The 21904-nt window shown below is 46.9% G+C and overlaps 10 protein-coding genes across 10 annotated transcripts; 5 read left to right on the top strand and 5 right to left on the bottom strand.

Moving 5' to 3' along the window:
• Positions 1-1071: 1071 nt before the first annotated feature.
• Positions 1072-1963, top strand: ASPVEDRAFT_45353 (uncharacterized protein). Its single transcript, XM_040813265.1, has 2 exons — positions 1072-1420; positions 1469-1963. The coding sequence occupies exons 1-2, from the start codon at positions 1249-1251 to the stop codon at positions 1594-1596; spliced, it is 300 nt and encodes a 99-aa protein (XP_040671667.1). The 5' UTR covers positions 1072-1248; the 3' UTR covers positions 1597-1963.
• A 1238-nt stretch (positions 1964-3201) lies between these two features.
• ASPVEDRAFT_87229 (uncharacterized protein) lies at positions 3202-4919 on the bottom strand (the record flags this gene model as incomplete). Its single annotated transcript, XM_040818016.1, has 9 exons — positions 3202-3308; positions 3356-3471; positions 3535-3722; positions 3776-3817; positions 4021-4269; positions 4323-4496; positions 4555-4661; positions 4737-4805; positions 4871-4919. The coding sequence occupies 9 exons, from the start codon at positions 4917-4919 to the stop codon at positions 3202-3204; spliced, it is 1101 nt and encodes a 366-aa protein (XP_040671666.1).
• A 2064-nt stretch (positions 4920-6983) lies between these two features.
• ASPVEDRAFT_139772 (uncharacterized protein) lies at positions 6984-7757 on the top strand (the record flags this gene model as incomplete). The annotated part of the gene is made up of 3 exons (XM_040807602.1): positions 6984-7161; positions 7207-7457; positions 7509-7757. Coding segments are annotated over 3 exons (678 nt in total), but the record flags the coding sequence as incomplete, so codon positions are not given.
• A 1188-nt stretch (positions 7758-8945) lies between these two features.
• ASPVEDRAFT_308049 (uncharacterized protein) lies at positions 8946-9494 on the top strand. The gene is made up of 2 exons (XM_040810389.1): positions 8946-8956; positions 9030-9494. Exon 2 carries the CDS (start codon positions 9128-9130, stop codon positions 9395-9397), a length of 270 nt encoding a protein of 89 aa, XP_040671664.1. The 5' UTR covers positions 8946-8956; positions 9030-9127; the 3' UTR covers positions 9398-9494.
• Positions 9495-10553: 1059 nt separating this feature from the next.
• Positions 10554-11863, bottom strand: ASPVEDRAFT_87227 (class I SAM-dependent methyltransferase; the record flags this gene model as incomplete). The annotated part of the gene is made up of 6 exons (XM_040818014.1): positions 10554-10696; positions 10763-11007; positions 11118-11241; positions 11314-11561; positions 11631-11738; positions 11808-11863. 6 exons carry the CDS (start codon positions 11861-11863, stop codon positions 10554-10556), a joined length of 924 nt encoding a protein of 307 aa, XP_040671663.1.
• Positions 11864-13840: 1977 nt separating this feature from the next.
• On the bottom strand, positions 13841-14616 carry ASPVEDRAFT_75128 (uncharacterized protein). Its single transcript, XM_040816287.1, has 3 exons — positions 14412-14616; positions 14231-14347; positions 13841-14051 (listed from the first exon to the last, which is right to left on the bottom strand). Exons 1-3 carry the CDS (start codon positions 14598-14600, stop codon positions 13956-13958), a joined length of 402 nt encoding a protein of 133 aa, XP_040671662.1. The 5' UTR covers positions 14601-14616; the 3' UTR covers positions 13841-13955.
• Positions 14617-15211: 595 nt separating this feature from the next.
• ASPVEDRAFT_32242 (GNAT family N-acetyltransferase) lies at positions 15212-15982 on the bottom strand (the record flags this gene model as incomplete). Its single annotated transcript, XM_040810584.1, has 2 exons — positions 15212-15743; positions 15816-15982. 2 exons carry the CDS (start codon positions 15980-15982, stop codon positions 15212-15214), a joined length of 699 nt encoding a protein of 232 aa, XP_040671661.1.
• An 807-nt stretch (positions 15983-16789) lies between these two features.
• Positions 16790-17455, bottom strand: ASPVEDRAFT_32241 (uncharacterized protein; the record flags this gene model as incomplete). Its single annotated transcript, XM_040810583.1, has 1 exon — positions 16790-17455. The coding sequence occupies one exon, from the start codon at positions 17453-17455 to the stop codon at positions 16790-16792; it is 666 nt and encodes a 221-aa protein (XP_040671660.1).
• A 1633-nt stretch (positions 17456-19088) lies between these two features.
• Positions 19089-19451, top strand: ASPVEDRAFT_45344 (uncharacterized protein). The gene has a single exon (XM_040813264.1). The coding sequence runs from the start codon at positions 19162-19164 to the stop codon at positions 19318-19320; it is 159 nt and encodes a 52-aa protein (XP_040671659.1). The 5' UTR covers positions 19089-19161; the 3' UTR covers positions 19321-19451.
• A 961-nt stretch (positions 19452-20412) lies between these two features.
• On the top strand, positions 20413-21857 carry ASPVEDRAFT_154024 (DUF3176 domain-containing protein; the record flags this gene model as incomplete). The annotated part of the gene is made up of 2 exons (XM_040808388.1): positions 20413-20825; positions 20890-21857. The coding sequence occupies exons 1-2, from the start codon at positions 20420-20422 to the stop codon at positions 21855-21857; spliced, it is 1374 nt and encodes a 457-aa protein (XP_040671658.1). The 5' UTR covers positions 20413-20419.
• Between the last annotated feature and the right edge of the window lie 47 nt (positions 21858-21904).

The raw sequence follows: 21904 nt of genomic DNA, 5'->3' as shown, positions 1-21904 counted from the left end.
TCATCAGCCATAACCCCCGGCATGCAGAGCTCTGCAGATTGCTCCAACAGGCCTCGCAGGATGTTGTGTCTTTGTTGCACGCACGAAGCGCCGCCTGATGATACCGACCCTGCCATTAGCCGTCATGTATTCTCTGCCGGAAATGGGCCCGTGCTTCTAGGGAGGATTCAGAATTTATCACACTTGACAGCAGTAGTGGTTGTAGGGTGATATTTGATATATATATTTCAGACGACCCTATTCCACAGGCCCTCTCTAGATAGACATCTGCTTAGATTAGGGTTATAGACTCTAGTATCCGTGCCCAAGTTTCCAAACAATCATCATAGAAGGGAAAGCCTGCTCAATACAATTCAATTCTACATGCGCAACTTAAAAAACAACCCAATCCACTCTCCTAACAACCTGTTAGAACAACTGGAACGGACGTCTCACAGCAGCCACCTTTACCAGTGACAGCGGTGTAGTATATTCCTCCCTGTCCTCGTCCAGGTTTCTCAGCCTCCACCCAAAGTCCGACAGCAAAATGCCCATCGTCTTAGATATAGCAATGGCAAAGGTAAATTCATTGCTGGGCTGGTGTCTCAGCCAATCTTTAAGCGATAGGGGGTCGTATGCATACTTGACCAGCTCAACCTGCGAAGTCATACAGGCATCAAGCTCGGATAAAACCACATTCAGCTTCCCGAAAACATTCAGTCCTAGAACCACAGCTTTCCTCACTCTTAAAGGACACAGTAACAAAATTTAAAATCAATACCCCTTTTCATGATTTAAATATTGCGCTGCCTGCGAGCTTGCCTCGCCAGTTGACCACCGAGACCTGGACTCACTGGAGTACTCGTAGTGGGTGTAGTTTTAATTACAAGCAAACATAACTAAAATATTCGACAGGAAAGTTTGGATGAGGTACTTCTAAGGTTCCATCTAAAATGGGTTTATATCATCTGATGTGACCGAGAATAGCTACTCGTCTTGGACTCTTCCACGTTCCCCGCACATGATGCGCTCATCCTACTGCTCCCAAAGTTATCGATGATTTTCTAATCATAGTGGCCATTCCCAACTATCGTATTTATCCCGTACCATGGGAATCAGACGGTGATCACGAGAACATTGTACCAATCGGGCCATATGATGTCAGTCGCCTTGTAGTAGGTCACCTACATATAAAGGTTAATATCGAAGTTAGTCTGAGAACATCACCAAACACCTCCAAACTACTATTGGAAGCAGTTATATTCCACCATGTCGGACATCCTCCGCAGAGCTTCTGACGCGTTCCACCATCGCCAGCGTCAAGAGTCAACCGACTCGACGGCCGCACCCAAATCCCCCGACGCAGCAAAGCTTCCCGAGCAAGAGCCGCTGGATCAAAGCCCCGAGTCTGCTCAGCCTGATCCACACGGTGCAGCAACTGGTATAATTCCACTTTTTATTGTCTGTATGTACTAACACGGTAATACAGATAATGTTGCCCATCCGAAGCAACACCACCGTTGGGGCTGGGGACACCGCCAGGCAAACAAAATCGAGGCAAAACAGCAACCTAGTCAGCAACAAACAGACAATACTGACTGGGTTATGGGCTCTTAGGAGTATAATAATGCTTGACTGAGTGGCCAGTGAGCTGGCGTCGGGGTTTTTGGAGGCCAGCATTGGGATATGACGGGAGTGTTGTGCAGATAATGCATATTATCACACCACTTCGGACAACATGGACCACAAAACTCAGATATTGATCTTCTGTACTGTAATAGCCCTTGTAATTAGTCTCTTTCCTTTCCCGGCTTGGGCGAGTGATTACCAACCTGGCATGCTTACTTTTACGCTTGACGCGAAACGTTTCCGTAGCTACGGTCCGATCGGACCTCGATAGCTTCCAAATAATCCAGGGATCCGTCTCATTGAAGTTGCAAGAAAGGGCAGTGCTATGATGAGGCGATCTATCTTTACTTTGGCCGCACATAGCAGCGAAGCACGACTCTCTATCTCTTCTGCTTTGAGTAGTAAGCCGGACGACGATGATAACCAAAAGCAGGGTTCAGGCTTGGTGTCACCCTCGCCAGATGCGATTGTAGGCTCTATATACATCCACATGCCCATGCCTATAATCTGTCTGAACCGGACTTGTCGCGCCCAGCACCTCTAGATCAGCATGGGGAATACAGCGCTGCTATGTTGTATTAAGAAACCGATGATGGACCAGATGATTGAGCAGCCGCCGGACGGTAATATCTCCGACTTTCAGACACGTCTTCCTAAATCTGTTCGTTGGAGAGGCCGTAGCTATGGGGGAGACTGACTGAATACCCGCTGTTCAGACGTGTTTGCACGAGTCGGGCCGGCACGCCGCAGGAATAGCATCAAGAGGCAGATACATGTTCCCATTGCATCCAGAGCGCCCAACAACTCGCCCCGCGGAGCCGATTCCCAACGTGGTATCCCGAGCGGCAAACCCTCCAGAGAGAATATGATCCAAGGGTTTCCCATGACACCAGCCTGTCGTTTTGGCTGGCACAGATTGACAGCAGATGGGGGCGTACTGGACGACTGCTAAGATTATATGGCTTAATATATAGAGTGGAGATTACTGCTGCTAGAGGCCATTTTCCGGATACTCTTATTTTCTATTAGGTCTCTATTAATGGTACAATGAAATGGCATGAGAAAGCCAGGCCGCTCGACCATCTTGAGTAAGGAAAACAGCTAATCTAACGGATAAAGAAAAGAACGCAGCGCGCTAACAATATAAAACAAAGAAGCGAGATTCATCATGAGTAGGAAGAAACGAATCAGACCGCATTACTTGTCTCCGGCCTGTGTCTTTCATTAACGGGCTGGAGCTGGAACTCTTCCACCAGTGGATTGCTATCCGTTGTGCGCGAGCTGTTGTTGCTGCGAAAGTGTGGCAGATTCCACCCGAGATTGGAGGGGAATTGTGTCCGGGAGAAGCGGTTGTAAAGGAGGATTGAGCGGCGTTTAGAATATAGAAAACTGTTGGGGGGCAGGGTCTGGTTATAAGATAGAGGGCGCACTTCGGCTGGTCCGAGGGGGTCGACCTCCGGCGGGACATTGAAAAGTTTGTATAGAATGCTTAGGAGGGGGATGGAGAGGCCATGAATAAAGATAGAGAATATCACGAGCCAGTATATTACTGAGGTATAGGTTAGAAGAGTATTAAGACTGGGTGGCTTGGACTTACTTGGTTTGAGGGCGCGCATCAAGCGGGCCTCGATGGAACTGCCCCCCCCCGATAACAGGGAACAGGTGAGCGGCATGCTCGGCGTAGAACACAGCGCCAATTCCTGACAACGCATTAATAACAGTCCTGATAAACCAAGCATTGACCTACTGATGGGTCCAAAGTAGCCCATGAACAAGGCCTCCTTCCAGTTCTTGTAGACCTTGGGCATAAACTTGTATAGAGCAAGCGTGCTGGGTATATGCTGGAAGAGAAGAATGATAATGCTGAGGAGGATGAGCCGGGGATAGGTGATTCCTGTAGTGTCTAGCTAGTAGAAGTCATCCCACGGAATAACAGCTCCAATATACATGAATCCCCCAAAGTTAAGGAGACTATCAATACATGAATTAACTTCATCATGACAGGCTTCAGCCTCCGCCAGATAGCCCCTATCCCAGTTTAGGGCACTGCCGGCGGAGAAACAGGCGAGCAGATCGTTAGTTCCAATGCAACCGCAGGTTCCAAGGAGGAACAACTGATGATGGGATTAGCAATGAACACGAGATAAGATGTATGACAAGGACTTACTCTTAACGCAGCCGGGAATAGCATGTAGCATTCGCCGTCTATCTATTTCCTGGAACTTGTTAGCATCTTTAAATAATGGTATCGGGGACGAGCCTGTCTTACTTTTGGAGGGTGTATCGTAGCAGATACATGCTAGTATAGCCTATAGTGGCGCCATATACTATGCCTAGGATGATGTAGTAGGCCCACGTCTCGGTAATCTACATCTCTATCGCCTTTCCAGGCCCGCCGTGTATATGCCCTACATCGCCTGAGCGCGCGACATGAGCATGGGCCCAGTGGTCCTGATCCGGACCCCCCTGTGTGTACCGTAACAGGTAGGTCGCTAACATCAGGAAGGGAAATCCAAATCCATCGTTGGCACCGGCTTCAGAAGATATGATTTCGCGCATATCGCGGGCGACGTATCGGTCGGCGAAAGGGCCTTTGGCAATAGCCTGGGAGAGGATTGGGTTGGTTGAAGTGACGCAGGAGCCTATTACAAGTGCAGAGAGCTGCGCGTGGACTATGTTAGCTTTCAGTCCTGACAGCCCCGCCTGAGACTTACAAAGTTAAGCTTGGGGATCGCTAACAGAACGCAGCCGGAGGTACAGAGCCACATGAGAGTTATGTTAGGGATCAGATATAGCAGTATCTCCTTCCAGCGATGAAGCTGATACTTGGCTGGGAGCTGGAACCCCACGATCACCAACTGAACACCGATCACCACGCGACACAGTCCCTGTGTCAATTGTTAGTCTGGCCGTCAGGATGAGCAGACTTTGCTAATGTTCGCGTACTAAGGTAATCGCATCCTGTTGGCCCTGGACTGCGGAGCCCAATTCGGTAGCCTCGAGGAATTTCGCCGCATATGGGCCCAGAATGATGCCAACGACCACAGCCGGTACTGGATAATAAATAAAGATTTAACAGCCAGCGTCCAGAGCAGCATTCAGAACCACTGGGATGGAGGAATTTGTACACGCTTCACCAAGATACCACTGCGTTTTCACCTTCACCGAGATCAACGCAAAGAGAATAATGAAGGCGACTATTGGCCATATTAGATTGTTGAGCTCCAAGAGACCGGGAGAGTCCCAGGGGAAGGGTAAATACCCAGAACAGAGATCACTAGATTCAGCTCACTGACGTTCAGTGTGGGCATGGTAAGTTGTGGGCGGTTTTAGGAGCCGAGAGTGTGCTTCGAAACAGAGACCTGAAAGCCGCAGGCGTACTGGTTGTTGAGGTTTTTTGAGTGTGAGAGAGATGAAGAAAAAAGTAAAGAACGAGCTGGGCTGTATTGATTATTTTTAGTGAGTTGTATGACGGAGACAATGCTCAGAATAGGGGCTCAGCCTTGTGTTGCGTCGTAGGAGCTCCCTAAGTAATGGCGCCGAGATACCAGGCGAGTAAACCTCCCATAACTTGCTTCGCAGCCATTGAGCAAAATCAGCGGACGTCTGATCAGTTCGCAGCTTTCAGGAATGGCTTGGAAGCGCCTGAGCAGGCAGATACATAGCTCCGCCGAATGGGCCCTCAGCCTATCACGCCCAGTAAGGCGGACCGCCTGGCATCGATCAGCCAAGACGCAGGGGGAGGCCAAGAGACAGGACCAAAATACCAAAATACCAAGAGACCAAGAGACGGCCAAGAGACACACGGCTCCCCTGGCCATTCCGTCTTTCGTCCCACTGGTAGGCTCTTGCCAAGCACCCCCAAAAATGGCGCACTCCTTTCCCTTGTCGGAGACAGCGAGCGTCCGAGGTCTTGTTGTGGGAGCAACAGGGTTGGCTGACTTTCGTCTCTCTTGGCCTGTCCTTGTTCTAAATTGGTGTGATGGGGAATCCTCCAAGGGCGAAGAAACCGGTTTCAATACCCGAGGATTTCATCAGCCATGGCTGTGACTGATCACCGATACGGGCAACTCGGGCATCCCCTGGTCTTGTTGGAATGCCAATGTGAGTGACTGATGATGCGAGCAGCAGCCTTGAGGTCCTCGATAAGCTTCGCCAAATTTTCTTCAGCGGCAGGAGAGGCTATTGCATTTCCTCGATGTCGGGTTCTTACTACGAGAGACTACCCTCAGAATATTCCACCTCACCTTCCTTCCACCATCAAAGTGTTATTAAGATTTTCGACCTCCTCCGGCTTATGGCACAGTGGAGATTTACATTAACTCGGCTGTGGGGGGGAGGAAGAGTGTTTCCTGTCAGCTTCAGGCCGAGTGCCGGAGAAGGCCCTTATCCAGCGGCGAGCTACTCCACCAGGGCAGTTTGAATATATTAAGCTAGACAACCCTAGTGGTTCTACCCCTAGTCATCACTTACTATCACGCTTTCTCTTCGTGTATGATAAGGTGATTGAGGTCGACAACCCGCTTGTCCCAGTGCTTCGTATATCGTCTCCCGGGCAATCTTCGGTCGATCTTTTCGAAGTCGTTAATCGCCTGAATGGTACGCTACCGGTTTACCATCCTTAATTTTTGGTATAATGCATTCTTAGCGGGAAAGCCAATTTGGTCCATGCTGTCCTGATGGCGCTACACCGAAAACTCAAGTTCTACACAGAGGGAGACAGTATTGATACTTTCTTAGAGATGCCTCTGGAAGATTTTTGTGTCGAACATGATATGAGTAAGACCGCTGATTATTTCTATTGAGCTGACACTCGTAGACACCGCAAAAAGCGACGTCGAAAGAAATGCAGTCATCGTATGCCGATTTTTCAGTAGAGGAGCCATCGGTTATAGATAAAAACACCGCCGCGATTCTCAACGAGAACTTGGCTAGGATTACCCTTCCCCAACTGTCTAGCCAGGAGCAATTCCGCCTCGCTGATACTATTGAATGCGTGGCAACCATTGAAAAGCATAGGCGGTCGATGGACGATAACGCTGCGCGCTATCTTCTGTTTTTCCGGCAGCATATGCTGCGAAGGACCCAGGGCGTTGCGAACAAGAATACGGTTTCCTGGCGAGAGATTATCTGGGCCTGTCATAGCGGCAGTTAAGATATTCTATCCGATCTCGTATTGAAACAGTTTGGCGGCAATATGCTTTGGAAATCAGCTCGGGAAAGCGGTATATTTATGTGGTTACCGGATCCTGCTGCCATTGTGAGTGTCCTCCTGTTTTAAAATTTGTTATGCTAATAGGCAATAGCAAGCGCAATTAGAAATTATCGCCTGAAATAAGTATACAAAAGCGGAGGAAAAGAATCCGATTGATTGCTCCCTATACTATCTTGCATTGAAAAAGAAAAATATACTGCAGGACCTCTGGCGAATAGCTCATTGGCATCATGAGCAAGCCGCCACTTCACGACTCCTTGCAAATGATTTAAGAGAGCCACGATGGAAGATAACGGCGCTTAAAAATGCGTATGCCTTGCTTGGGAGGCGAAGATTCGGTAAGACTTCTGATCACCTATACGTATGTTTGCTGACCCGAATAGAATACGCTGCAACATTCTTCCTTCTCGCAGACCGGCTGCGCGATTGTGCCCATATCTTGATAAACCAGGTTGGAGATCTCCAGCTCGCGATTGCCATTACACGAGCATACGAAGGAGACAATGGACCGGTGTTAAAGGAGATCCTTAAAGAACGGATCCTCCCCCAAGTAGCAACAGATAGCAACAGATGGATGGCATCCTGGGCATTCTGGATGCTCGGGCGAGGTGACATGGCTGTCCGCTCACTCATCGTGAGTCCTAGCCATCAAATTAACTTATACACCAACCAACCATAATAACAGCCACCAGTCGAGTCACTGATCCCCTCAACGCCGTCCTCACCCGGCAGTACCCTCCAAGCAAAATCATACCTCTCCAACGACCCCGCCCTCATAGTCCTGTACAAACAACTCCGCGAGAAGACCCCCCAAACCCTTAAAGGTGCCTCACAAGTCCCCGCGCAAGCAGAGTGGGCCTTTATCCTGCGGAACGCGCGCCTCTACGATCGCATGGGCTGCGATCTTCTCTCTCTCGATCTCGTGCGTCACTAGGAATTTCTCGGCAGCGCCCCGTCCCCGAAATCCGTCACCGACATTTCGGAAGAGCTACAGGAGAATGGCGTCGATTATCGCAAAATGCTTCAGCGTCGCAGCAGTCTTGTCGTGGCGGATATGCCCATTCACCCGGTCGTTTCCCAAGACTCGGCAAGTTCTGTATCGCTGAAACCGAAGCCGCCGCCGACGGTTTTCCAAGAACCGGATCCGAATTCGTTGCTGGATAGTTTTGGGTTTTAGGTTGGTGCTTATATGATGGGTTGGTTGCATTTAGGTGTTGTTGGTTGCTTGTGTATACCTCTTGCTGTTCAGTATTGTGGGCTATGGGGGTTTCGGCGTGTATATTAGCCATAATCGATGATAATATTTGGATATAGATGATGCAGCCAGGGGGGAAGCCACCAAGATACTGACATGCTGTACGGAGCATGCATGCAGCTGCAAGGATCCTGATTCTCTCCCACTACGGAGTATATCAAGCCACATCACTCCACATCCACCATATCTCTCCTCCCATTTTCAACCACCCAAATGCCCCCTCACTAACAACCCCAGTCCTCCCCTTCCTCTACAACCTCTGACTCTGGATCTTCGCGCATATAGGTAGGTAGGGTAAGTAGTGCGTGATAAAGGGCGAGAAGCGAGGTAAGAACGAGATCCCTTTATCGCGCTACCGCCATGTATCTAGCTGAATACCGCTACTGATCAGGTGCTAAAAAGAGTACTAAGTCATGATTGTCACTGGCATCTCATACTATATCTGATATCATTGGAAAATCCACTTATGTAGATTCTTCCGCAGGGAAGTCGAGGATTTCGCCGTCTGTCACACTCTCTCCACCTTTCTGCTGTATGATCCTATCTTTATTCACCTCCTTCGCAAATCACTTGACTTTACGAAGATAGAAGCCCTTCACATGTTGTGTGACCCGAGGAGTCCCCCCTGGTCGCGAACGGTATCTGGTCGATGAAGACACGAGTCTCATGGTATCCTCGTGTTCGGTAAGACCCAGAACTCTTCTGACGGCCATATCGCCGAGCTCTTCCTTCCACCTCCGACTTTGGCACGTCCTCATTCTGTTTACACCCGTATATCGTCAGCCAAACCCGAATACGAACACGCAATAGATCTTGAGTCCCCATCACTTACTCTCCACAAGTTCTTGATCGCCCCCTGCTCCTCCTATCTGGCCCCAGTTCGTCTCCACTTCATCCTCGCTTAGCTGGGCTTTGAGGTAATTCCGGGATGCTGATGTAGTATCTACACAGAATACTCTCCTCCGATAGACCCACAAAGACCACTACTATCCAAATCTCACCGAGCATGAATGGAACAAGTTCCAATCACATACGAGTAAGTGTAACGAATGGTCCACTGTGTAATTATCGATTTGCTAATACCGGACATACCAGGCCATTGCCTTGATATGCTGCGCCAGGCAATTCAATACAATGCCGATACCTATTTGATGATATTCCGTTGGATAGAGACCGAGGACAAGCCTGTGTTCAATCCAAAGATCCCTGTAAGAAGCTGTGTCGATTTCGACCTCTTGCGAGAACCACTAAAGCCGCGGAATGTGGGGATGGGTGAAATTCACGCACTGAAGAATCCGCTGTTGAATAAGGGGTTCTAATCTTTATACAATTATCTTATGAATGCCATGTACATCGACAGTGAATTAGGGATATAAATTAAAGAAGGTGAATCGTCAATTTTGAAAAATGTAATCTAAAGTTAATTGTAGAGTTGATTTGTGTGGACGTGCGCTGATGCATATTTCGCCGAATGGTTAAAAATTTAGTGCTTGAGCACATGGTGCTAGCTATGGTAGTATGCATGGGAGCTCGCTTTAACTGAGCTTGGATCAAGTCTATGTACTTCCCAATGTGCCATCCATTCGGTTAGATCATGCCAACTTTTGCACTGGTGCTTAGTACCGAATCCCGTTACACCACCTAAAGTCTCGTTCTTCAGCTCTACAGTCAAACCTGGTTGACATATCAGTGTCTGGCGTAACAACTCGATGCACTGTCGAACGTGATGAGGTACAGACATCTCTGGGAGACCATCTAATAGGTAGCCTGTACGTGTTTTGGCTCCCGGGTGGGGACGTTTTAGTGCGCTGACCATGATCACTAACTAGTGTTACGATCATCTCCATTATTCAAGTGGTCTGCTTGCTCCGCATTGATTTGAGCTCCGAAGATATTACCTGGAACTTTGTTCCCTAATTGATCTGGACGTGTGTGGAGTTGAATGTTGGTACTATCGCCGGTAAGTCCCCTCCCTTACCGACGTCAGTGCGGGACATGACCCCTCTTTCCAGGGTCCGAAACTCACACTCATATCCTGGTCTAGCTTGTTTGCCATATCTTCGTCCAATTTATACATTTCTCCCGCTAAGGCCCAAAACGGCTAAGCTTTGGAAGTGGAAAGTTCAAAATATTGGCCAGAGGGGGCATGTTTTCTAAAATTCCACATGAGCTATATATACTGGCCCCACAATACACTAGCGATTAAGGCGAAGCTTGGTCGGTACCCCTCTTTTATGCAGTTGTAGAGATGATGATGAGTAGTGTCCTCTCTTGAGTAAACATCCTGGTTTATTTATCCGATTCAAGCCATGTATATTTAAACCCTGTCGTTATCAAAAATGACCGCATATTTGCCGATCGCTGTACCAAAATTTAATAAGGCGAAAAAAAGCCGAAGAAAGGGTGTGATGACTGCCGGAAGGAACGCATCACCTGGTGTATTACTTCCTAGCGCGAGGGCCGTCCGAGCTGAGGTCACTCCAGCCCAGCAGCGACCCTAATTGACGGGGCAAGTATTAGGCTTAATTTAGCAGCATTATTTTGGACATTGTTGTCTTCTATGAAAACGCTGAGTGACAGACGGAAGGGCGTTGCAAAGTATAGCCCTGTTTCCATAACTAACAATTGTAATAATTAGCCACTTTTTCTGGCTAACAAAGTAACTGGAAGCCAGCAAAGCTGACTGCCACTAGGCTTGCAGGTGTCTTTGTGCAAGGCCTCTAGGGCCTCCATCCATTCCTCCGAGCTTGGTACAGACGGATCAACCCCCTTTAAGTTGCCTAGACTTGCACCGCTATTCTCCAGAGCTACTAAAAATGTATCCATAACCAGCGGAATATGATTTGACTTCCACGGTTGCTTCTGGAAGTCGACTACTTCCAGCTGAGCACCCGCGCACTTCACGCGCTGATCGAGCTCCTCAAGCCACCTAAATTCAGCCCAGAAAGAGCCAACAAGTCAGTTATATGTCATTTTGTGATGGCAGTATACCTTCATTGAAGAGGGCTGGCGGAAATGCGTGGTAATGGTTTATCATACTGAAAATTGAGCCTTGCGGCTTTGCTCATCTGTCTCATCAGTTGCCGGAACTGAACTGCGGGTTCGCCTTTGACCACAATGCTCTCGAACCGAGCATCTTCCCATTGGACATAGCCCCCAGGCTCTGAGAAGTAGAAAATGGAATCAGCAACACGAGGTCTTTTTTCTTTCCTTTTCACGTATAGAGAAGACTTACTTAGCAATTTTGCGGCATGCTGGATCAGTGGATTAGGATCATCATTACGGACAACAAACGCCCACATGCGTAGATGAACCACATCAAACTTTCCTTCTAGCTCTGAGGAAACATCGTGCAGTGAATCAAGCAAATCGAACTTTGCGTTGGAAGGCCAGTATTCTGGACTCGGGAAGTGTGTGTCAGCGACATCAAATGCTGTTACCTGCGACGAGGGCAACTGATTGGCTACCTCGATGGCCCAGATTCTGTGAACAGAATATTCTACATTAGCCTTGGCACTGGCCTTCCAATAGATTTGAGTTCGCCATGATTACCCTGTGCCTGCCCCAATGTCCGCAATCGTCGTGTTATCCTTGATGGGTATATCAGGGTGAAGAAGATGATTCAAATACTGTTGCCACGCTAGATGCTGGGATCCAAGTCTTTATATGCGGCGAATACCAGTTAGTATATCTCGCTAATGTGAAGGGGCTCAGCGTCAATTTGCGTACCTGATGGCTTCGACTCGATCGCGCCTTAGTAGATAAGTGGTAGGAGGGCCAGCCATAGTGGCACAGGCGGGCTCGAAGGAAGCAATTGAAATAGATATTAGCAAGAATATGTCTATAAGAAGGCATAAGCAGGCATAATAACTACTCTGACACAAAAATACCAAGGGAAGTGATACGCTTTAAGAAGTAAAAGAACTGCGCCTAGTGGATTAAATACGTAGCCCTAGTACTTACGTATAGACCCGAGCTCTAACTACATACAGCAGATGAGGGTACAATTAATGTGAATTCTGAATGAATGGGAACGGAGGAGAAAATCTCTCTAATCCACACTCAGCCTCTCGGTGCTGGAGCTTAATACGTGCATGTACATTTAAAAGACGCGTCAACCTTGGGGGCCGTTTTAACCATCGGCCCAGTTTAGTATTAATTGCGTTGCGTCAGAAGTGTTGGGTTCTCCTAAGAAATCAATTGGATAAATCTATGGATTGGCCTCCAAATAACATAACCCCTCATCTTTAACTTCAGACAACTTCGGAGGAGCAAAAGTCTTGTAAATCTCGAGCTACTGGGCGCGCCATGCTAGCCGCCAGCCTTATGATTGACACAAAATACCATCGATCCTAGGCCGACAAGACATAAGACATATTCCTATATTGGGTTGTCGGCAGACATTGACAATTTTTTTTTTTTTTTTTTTTTTTTTTTTTTTTTTTTGCAACTGACCGGATGAGGGACGGCTTCGACTGTAACCCAAAAAATCAGGATTCCCCGGCCTACTACCCTTGCCATCTTGGTTTATTCTCACTATCCAAGACCCCGGCGCCTCTATACAGGGCTCGGTCTCGACTGAATGGACCCACGCCTCGGGGCGGCTGCTTTACACCGACTTGCTTCGCAATCAATATTATACCTAGCTATGTCATAGAGAATTATGCTGTTTGGAGTTGGCAATTTAATATCGGATACTTTGGCCTTGGTCTTGCTCGTATTCATTGTCCATCAGTTGGTTCATTGGAGCTGGTTGTGTTCTAGGGGGAAATGCATCTCTTTCGAATGCAAGCGATCCAAATCCCTCAAATAGTCATCTGGGTCAGATGATCTCTTCCCGTGACTGTTAGGTAAATCCGATGAAGACTTGAGTGAACCTGCTGCCTTTGTGGCGAATTTAACTGTATCACAGGGCATAATATGTCATGGAAACTAGAACTTGAAACATCATCAAACTAGGAATCGTAAATAATATAAGTTGGCGGTCCGCTGGTCGGCCAGGTCCGGAAACCGCACTCGGCGCCATTCTTTACCAGAATGGCACACCGGTCCGTATTACGTCCAGGTGACTGATAGATAATTCTGGAGGATTCTACCAGTAGAAATCTTTAAATAGGTGGCTCCTAAGGTGGAGGCGCAACAAGCCTTTCGCACAAATCGCCTTTTATGGACTAGTGTCTGGTCGTTCGGAGATCATTTCCATGCCAGAGCGCCGATTTAAATTGATTTGACCCCGTACCATTGCTCGAATGCCATTGAAGCCCCATCTTATCGTTGGTGAAAGCACAGGAGTGGAATTCAGTCTGTGTAGCAATTCTGCAAAGCTCATTAGGATGCAATCGTATCATCAGTAGTTCTCGGTCTTACCATTATGAGTGCTAATCTGATCATTCGAGGAGCTCATTGTGGTATAGAATTGGCCAAATGCACCTACGAGTTGTTAATCAGAAAATTGAATGCGCCCCCAGAGCGCGGTAAAAGGACTTGAAGCCCATTATATAAGAATCATGATCCATTCTCGGTTTAGAGGTAGTGTGTATTGTCTGAAGGCAAGACAATAATGCGTCACAGGTTCATTGGCGTATTCTTGACGCTCATGGTTATGGCGGTAAGATAGAAAATGTATTTGCTACGGGGGGTTTGCGCGGCTAAGAAAAATCGACAGCTTGGTGGCACCTTGCCTAAAATGTTTCTCACAGAAGACAAACAGAAAGTAAGTTGATGTATATCCTAAGCCAGTACATGTATAATACTGATACGGTCAAGATGTCAATCCCACAGCCATCAGGTAACTTACCCTGCCACCACCCTGATATTAACGTTTTATTGTCTTCGAAAGCTCGTTAACACAAGGGGCAGACTATTCGCAGGATTATTCTATTCACGGAAGAATTCACAGTCGCTGTTATCGGCAACACCGCTGGTGAGATGGCTATTTGATCTGTAGACAGGAAAAAGGTCAGAAAACCAAACCTACAGAATACGCAGAATACGCAGATCACTTTAGACTTTCTTTGGTATATTGAGGGGCATGACAAAGTTTTCATATCAAATCACCAATAGTATGAGCTATGGGAATGCTATTTACTGCGCGTTGTGCCGACCTTTTTATTGGGGTAACTTCTTAAAATGCGAGACAGAGAATGCCATACACCATTTGCATGGGCGACCAAACGGGTCTCCGGCTGTTTATTTGTCATCGGCTTATCTGATTCCTCTGCCGGATAGTCGGCAGGGGTCATATGGACGTTGTGCTGGAGGCGACTTTTCTGTACATGTAACGTATTAGCACCATAGAATATTTAGCAACGACTGGTCGATCGAAGTTCTTACCATATCCTTTTCGGTGGGAGGGGGAGCATTGGGATGAGAGTAGTAAGTCATTTGTTGGCCATTTGGCAGTTCCATTACCAACCAGCTTTTGATCGAGTAGAGGCGCCAGAAATCATTGTGGCGACGTAAAATGTTTCTGAGGCGTTTTTGAAGCTGCTCTTTCTTTGATCGACTCATGGAAGTGGCCATCTGCAATGTTCAATCAACTCGGAAGCTTTAGTTGAAGAAGTTCACTACAGATGGTGCAGCTCTAGATACCAAAGGTGGGAATAAATACAAATCTTCTCTAGTCTTCTCTGGGAAGGGCTCATTGATTTGGGAAGGAGCGTTCATCGCACAACGTTGAAAGCATGATATTAAATTTGCTGCAGGGGAACGGGCTAATTCGTTCAAGGCGTTCTTCTAGTGTTTATAAAAGCAACCCTAGGGCCCGTTAGTGGAAAATTCCACAAAAACAGCGACGGCCGCTACGATGCAGCCACAGAAGGAAATCAACCCTACCTACTGTTTCATTGTATAAATCACGTGGATCTTGAAGAGCACTTGGCAAATTATGGAATACAAATAGTGGCTAAGAATCTACATGTCAAGTTATAATATTATGATTCTGATGGACGTGTCATGCTAAGTGGGTGGCGATGCGGTAGTACATTATAAAACCGGGAATAGCATCATATGGCTCCTTTAGATACATATCCCTATGTAGGTATACTGTCTGATCTATCAACGGCTTAAAATTGAAGACCAGCCATTGATCCTCGAATTAGACAATAACTGACCCAGAAGCAGATATAGGGAGTTCATTGATTATACTGTATCGAACTTAGATTTGAAGTATACGGATCTTGAGTTTCCTCCAAACCTCTACCATTATCCAAACTGGCAAGTTCCCTCTCCTTAGCTGGCTTTTCCAAGTCAAATAATAAAGCAGTATCTTCTCCAATCGCTACCTCTCTGAATACCTTGAATCCATTGTTAAAGAGAACTTTGCAGCTTCTCAAGTTGGACTTCTTGCAACCAGAGAATAGTCGCTCCGATTGAAGGGATTCTTTCCTTGGAAGGCTCCACCACGCTTCAACAAGCCCAGCGACAGCTTCGCTCGCATAGCCTTTTCCCCACGTATCAGGGTGAGTACAGTACCCTATAGAAGGGGCTGGATGAAGGGCATTGATTCCAAGTGCTCCTATTACAGGTTGATTTGGATCATTTGCAATGACAATGGCGAACGAAAATTGCAGTCCAATAGTCCCGTTTGCGTCGGGCGTCTGAAATGTCTTCTGGGCAATGGAGTCTCTTGTTTCTTGAACATCTCTATGTGCAATTTGAGGCCAGCTAGGTTTTCAAATCAGGTTTTTAGCTATCTCCTTTCCCAGTCCAAAGCAGACAATTATTGATGACACTTACAGCCATTCCGCAACATCTTGTCTGCTTCTATGCTGAAAGAGGGCTTCCGCATCCAGCACTGACAGTGGGCGTAGGATAAGACGTTTCGTAAAGATTGTTTTTGCGGTATGGGGTATCACTACCCTGTTGACTTGTTCTGGAAAAGATAGGTCCTCTGAGGACACCATTTTTCAAATGCACTGTCGGATCTAGGTCTTTCACAAATGATAGTGGAAGGCTGAAATGATCTGTTCTGGGCTGTGAGAACTGTGCGCCTCTATATACGACAGCGTATTGCTCGCACGTGAAACCTGGACTGGTGTAGATTTTACTATCCTAGGGTCTTATTCATTAATAGATTCTTCAACGGTTATTGGACACGGATTTAGTTTAATCTCAGTCACGATAACTTGCTATTGACCTAATCAAGACACGGACTTAAGAAGTGTTCGGCTGCCGGGGGCCGAGCAATTTCGATGGTTGATATGCCGGTATCACTAGTCTGAAAGAGGTTAGTTGTGCGCATTTGGCCCACTTGTGCTTAATGTAGGAGACTCTCGTTGGCCTACTCACAGACATAGCCTTTTCCGATCGGGTTGAAAATAGATAGAGAAAGTCGCAAATATTACATGACTAACACGTCAAATCGTAAGTTTTCCACATACATATCGTTCGTTGCATTAGAGTGGAGTACTCAATTATCGTTCACCGAGCACACGTGTACATCGTCTGGGTCTGTGGGACCATAAGTTCTGACTCGGTAGATCTGCCAATAGCTTGTGTTCCCACGTCCCCCGTGGCAAATTTTCATTTACCAGTTTACGATGGCCTCGGTATTAGAAGCTCCTCTGAGAAAATCTGTTTTCATGTATAGCCTGGGCGGGAAAAAAATCAAACTGCTTGCGTCGTGGATCTGAAGAATAAGTAAAAATTCCTGTGCTCATCTAAGTGATAATGTCAAGTACTTCCCGTAACGTGTATACAACCGGTCAATTCTAGAGCTTCTCCTTTCTCTGGCCTTTACCACGTCCACTAGATATGGGTTTCAGGACCTTGTACCAGTTCTTTTCTACTATCAAATGACTAATCCCTTTTCTTCCATCTTCCCACTTTCTTTCCATTCGCTGGAATCGATGCATTTCCTGCTGCAGCCAAGTCACACATGTCTCTGCCACAGTCTTGACTTCCTGGAACGGCATCAAGTGCCCCAGTCCAGTTAGAATCACCTCTTTAACCCTCCCCTCAGACACTCCTCCACTCCCACCGATACCCGATCCACATATCCTGACACCTTCATGGATCTCATCGATGTTCAAAAATGTGGCCTCGCCTACAATGAACAAGCATGAGGGTCGAAGGGTTTCTAAGCGTCTAAAGGTACTTCGCGGCTCTGGGCGGTACAAAGGAATATGTGCTACCAATGGATCCATATCGGCATGGGTGTCCCGTGGGACCTTGATTCGGCCCGTGGCTGGGCCACGAGCATTGAAATTCTGCCGGATTTGAGCTATAAGCTCTTGATATTTGGAGGTTGCTAGGGTGACAAGGCGCCGCTGGGTTGGGCTGGGGCGGACCGGCTGATGCAGATGGTGTTCAACATCGCGTCGCCCGCCGCCTGGTGCATCCACCACCACCGCCAGCAACTGCAGCAGGGCGGCCATCCCGATCCCATGGGCCAGACGGTGCGGGAAATCCACTCGCAGCTTTAGATAAGATAAGATAGAAATATAAAGTATAGAGAAAGAGAGCTGTATAATCTAGTAATAAATTAATCAGGATATATATAACAACCCGGGAGATGCAAGAAAATCAAAGTATGACTGTAACATTTAGTAAATTTATGCTTCCTCAAGCCTATAGAAGATAAGATATTTATATCTAAGTTAATATTATACTATTATTACGAGCTGAAAGTATACAGGACACCTTCCTAATACCTAAAATATTAGTAATTTAGCTAATATATTTAAAATATAAGTTTGTCTCTGAATATCTCCTATCCCTGTGTATGTTGACTGGAAGTGTCCAAGCACAATGTTTAAGTTCCTTATAGTCAAAATACTAATCGTAAATAACAGGCTTCAGGGTGCTAAATAAAGATATATAGACTTTTATATCCGCTATTTTGTCGCATATACCTGCGTCTCGCCATAGCTCTTGGACGTTGGCCCCCTAGTATCACCCCGCTTGTCAAACTTCATCAAGCATTAATAACCTATTCTTACTTAATTATATATTATGGCCCGGCATTTCTACATCTTTTGTGTTAGTAGTCCAGGCTATGGCCGTACCGAGCACAGACTATGGACCTTATCCTGTATGGTTATCTACTATCGCAAATACCATAGGTCTTTATTCTAGCGGTGTTCTCACAGAGTGATTAGTATCCGAAGAAATAATTCCCAGCGGTTGATTTACGTTAGACAATGATTCTCTCATTTATTACAATTAGCCAGATAGATATCAACCTCAAACTCCCACCCGAGAGCTATACGGTATAGAAATGGGGCTCAGCATACGGGACGTATTTGGTCAGTACCGAAACATGTCAACCAGGTGATCGATACCAGCCGTATAAGGCCAAAGGAAGCCTTTAATGGCCGCTTATTCGGCACCCTGGGATGCTATGTCTAGGACCAAAGAGCTTGGTCCGGTAAAACCAGACACAAGAGGATGCCGAAATGCTCAATCAAGTACCGCTTATTGGTCAAATTGATAGACTTTCCAGGCAGCAACATTTTGTGCAAGGCTTCCGGCTTTGTTCTGCCAAGCGGGCCGGTATTTGGAATGATTGACTATGTAGCCAATGTCCATACAAAATGGCGAGCTAGCGGAGATTATAGTCCACAGCTGAGTGGGAGGCTGAGCCAGTCGGGCGAGGCAGGCGGGTGCAGGATGAGTGGCTCACCCTGTCTCGCGTGCACTTTGCACTCCTGGTAGATCTTTACGGCCTCCATCAATATGGCTGCATTCCAGGCACCTCTGACCTGGTTTACTTCGTCCGTAGACCCCACTTCCTCTTTTCACTTCGAATCACATCCATTTTTCCTTCTCTGAAGCTATTTTATTGATATTTCTTGCTCCCTGCCACTGGTCACTTTCCACGGCAACAACAATTATGTACTATGTAAATAATTCATTTCCTGAACATACATTCAATCTTCTCCAAACATCGTACATATATTATTGCCAGTCCTTGTACCATACCCAAGCTCATTTGAGTCCCTCTTCAGTCTGAGATACTACCAGTAGAGGGTGGGGCGTTACTTGCCCCCTGGCACTGGCAGCTCAGAAGGGATTTCTATCTGGGAATTGTTGGCCTCGTAAATAGGATTTGAGCCATGAGGTTCGGGAGCAACGAACATAAATGTGTCACTCAGGAGCTGTCACAGGCTTTTGCACTGGCAAGCCCTCGTATTTTGCCCTTGATTTCCTCCTCCCCCACAAGAAACCTGCGCCTAGCAATACGACAGAGAGAACCCCCAGAGAAACGCCTACACCTACTCCGACTGCAACAATTTCGTGATTGTCCCCTGCTGAGCCCCCTGTGGTTGCTGCAGTGACGGTAGCCACGCTGGACTCGTTTCCTATGGTGACTATCGTCTCTGCAAGTGAAAATTCCCCAACCGCTGTGCAACAGCTGTCTGTCAAGCCACAGCAATATGTCCCGTCGTTGCATTTGGAAAGCCGCGCGGTTCCATTTGAAGACCCTCCGTTCTGTAGTTGAGCAATAATAAGTATATCGTATTTTTTCCGGGCCCACAACTTCTTAACCGCACTGCTAGTGACAGGCGGCGAGTAATATTTGGAATGTTGATTACTTACTGCAGAATCGCACGTTGTGTGGGACAGACAATTTGGACTATCCCAGGTTTTATCAGTGCAATAGTCCCTCCAATATTCATTTCGACTTGTCCAGTAGCATAGTCCGTTCTGAAGACACTGGTCCGGGTCCGTGTCGTTCAGTCTGCAGCACATGGAGAACTCATTCTCAGCTGAAATTCAGGGTTGGTATTTGGGATTCGTAACCTTTGTTCCATCGGATGTATAGCATGCTGCTGCCGTCTGCAAGGTATGAAGATGTAGTATAAGGACAAACAGCTCTATTATCCGATTTCTCTGGACCATTATTTGATAGGATAAGGGGAATGACTTCGGTATCTATCGATGGCACCGGATTCGTATGCAACACCAAAGGTGGTGTGAGACCTTTATGAACCCCTGGACCCTTAAATCCTCTTAGAACCCTCTACTCCAGTGCTAGACACCGAAAATCTTTTTCTATCAGATACATACATTGTATGGGGTTCGAAGGAAGTTGCCAACCAATCAAAGTTCATGTCAAGATTATGGTTCAGACACCCTCGCACAACTAACCTCATTTGGTTAGCGTTGATTAGAAATGGGTGTCCGGCGTTGCCAAGTCATTCGTGCGGAGCCAAGTATTCCGTGAGGCTCAGTCTATGCAAAGGGGGATTTCGTGTTCGCCCGATAGGATGGCTCGGCTTACCAGGCTGTTTGCAGTAGACTCTCGAGTACTGAAGCGCCTTTATCTCACTGGAATAACCCATGGTTGCACCTATAGCTTTTTCTACATAACCCGCATCCAAATCCTCGACATAGCAATGTCAGTCGGAGAAGGTTTATCTTCAGCAACCAACAACGAAGAGGGCCAGGATGTAAATAACCAGGTGCTCTTAGAGGGTGAGTGTTCGTCAGAGAGCTCGCGAGCGAAGCCGTCCCGGAAGCGATGCGCTTGGAGCTCGTGGAAATCATTCATGTTGGATTCTTGGGTTCTAGAGATTGTATCGATGATATTCTCTACCGCGTGCTTCATCGCTATCGTCGCAGTTCTCATCGCGTTTAACGGAAAAAAGCGACCGAATATCTCCTACGACCTATCCCTCAATACAATAGTTTCCATGTTGGCGACCGCGTCCAAGTCATCCTTGGTATTTGCGGTAGGTGAGGCAATCAGCCAACTAAAATGGGTTTGGTTCCAAGACCGTAAGGAACTTGTTGCAATGCAAGGTACGCAGATAACCCTCTTTATGAATAACGTAAGATGAGAGACATTTTCTAATAATATGAGTAGTGTTTGAGGATTCCAGTCGGGGGCCATTAGGTTCCATCACCCTCTTGGGGCATCACAAAGGCCGATCGGTAGTCTCTCTCGGTGCCATCATTCTGGTCCTCATGTTAGCATTCGACCCATTTATTCAGCAGATCTTGAGTTACCCGACCGAATCGATCGCAGATCAGCCTCAAACGACAAGCACAACGGGTTCTGAAAATCTTGCCTTTGCACCTCAAATCAAGTACTTCGATTCAGCCAACGTATCCAAAACCGACTGGAATGGTGCATCCTATCTTGGGGTCTGGTCCTCTGATTTTGGCATCCAACCTCAATGCCCTTCGGGCAACTGTACCTGGCCAATCTACAAGTCTCTCGCAATGTGCAATAAATGTGCTGATCTGACGTCTGTTGCAACCCTCAACTGCCCTACTCCAGAATGGAATAGTACGGGTAACGCGAGCGGTAGTTACTCGGGTAAATGTGAGGTCGTGCTTCCACAAGGGCATTCATCCGCAACTACTGTCACCCTCAATGTTGCAGACGGAACTATTTCGAATACAGATCTTCAAACAGCTATGATTTGGGAAGTTTACAATGAGGACGATAAGTACGATAATAAGACTTATCTAAACATTAATAGGCCTCAAATGGTGTTGGCTGAAGCCTCTCTTGGTCTCGATGATGACAAGATCGCAAATCAGTCTAATATGGTACCAGGAATTTACATAGAGCACGTGACTGAATGCGCCATATCATACTGCATTCAGGATTTTGATATCTCGGTCCACAACGGTTATACTACCTTTCAAAGGGGATCGAGTGACTTTGGTCAGGAGTTGTCGCTAAATAATCCCCTAACCGGAATCACTACTTTGTGCTGGGCGCCTAGTGGAACTCCATCTGACGTGAGGATCTATACAAGTACAATCGGCAATGAATCGATTGTCATGAATACTTCGGATTTTGTTAGGGTTAGGGTTACTTAGGGGTTAGGGTTAGGGTTAGGGTTAGGGTTAGGGTTAGGGTTAGGGTT

This window comes from Aspergillus versicolor, assembly GCF_001890125.1.
Source record: "Aspergillus versicolor CBS 583.65 unplaced genomic scaffold ASPVEscaffold_10, whole genome shotgun sequence".
Lineage (NCBI taxonomy): Eukaryota > Fungi > Ascomycota > Eurotiomycetes > Eurotiales > Aspergillaceae > Aspergillus > Aspergillus versicolor.
This window is presented reverse-complemented; position numbering and strand designations above follow the sequence as displayed.

What these genes read in the sequence shown, in the direction of transcription:
- ASPVEDRAFT_45353 (XM_040813265.1), top strand. Translation starts at nt 1,249, where the DNA reads ATGTCGGACATCCTCCGCAGAGCTTCTGACGCGTTCCACCATCGCCAG. An exon ending in TCCACACGGTGCAGCAACTG is followed by an intron (nt 1,421 to 1,468) that starts GTATAATTCCAC and finishes ACGGTAATACAG; the next exon opens with ATAATGTTGCCCATCCGAAG.
- ASPVEDRAFT_308049 (XM_040810389.1), top strand. Translation starts at nt 9,128, where the DNA reads ATGGTCCACTGTGTAATTATCGATTTGCTAATACCGGACATACCAGGC.
- ASPVEDRAFT_75128 (XM_040816287.1), bottom strand. Translation starts at nt 14,600, where the DNA reads ATGGCCACTTCCATGAGTCGATCAAAGAAAGAGCAGCTTCAAAAACGC. An exon ending in CTCCCACCGAAAAGGATATG is followed by an intron (nt 14,348 to 14,411) that starts GTAAGAACTTCG and finishes TTACATGTACAG; the next exon opens with AAAAGTCGCCTCCAGCACAA. An exon ending in TGGTCGCCCATGCAAATGGT is followed by an intron (nt 14,052 to 14,230) that starts GTATGGCATTCT and finishes CGTATTCTGTAG; the next exon opens with GTTTGGTTTTCTGACCTTTT.
- ASPVEDRAFT_45344 (XM_040813264.1), top strand. Translation starts at nt 19,162, where the DNA reads ATGTGTCACTCAGGAGCTGTCACAGGCTTTTGCACTGGCAAGCCCTCG.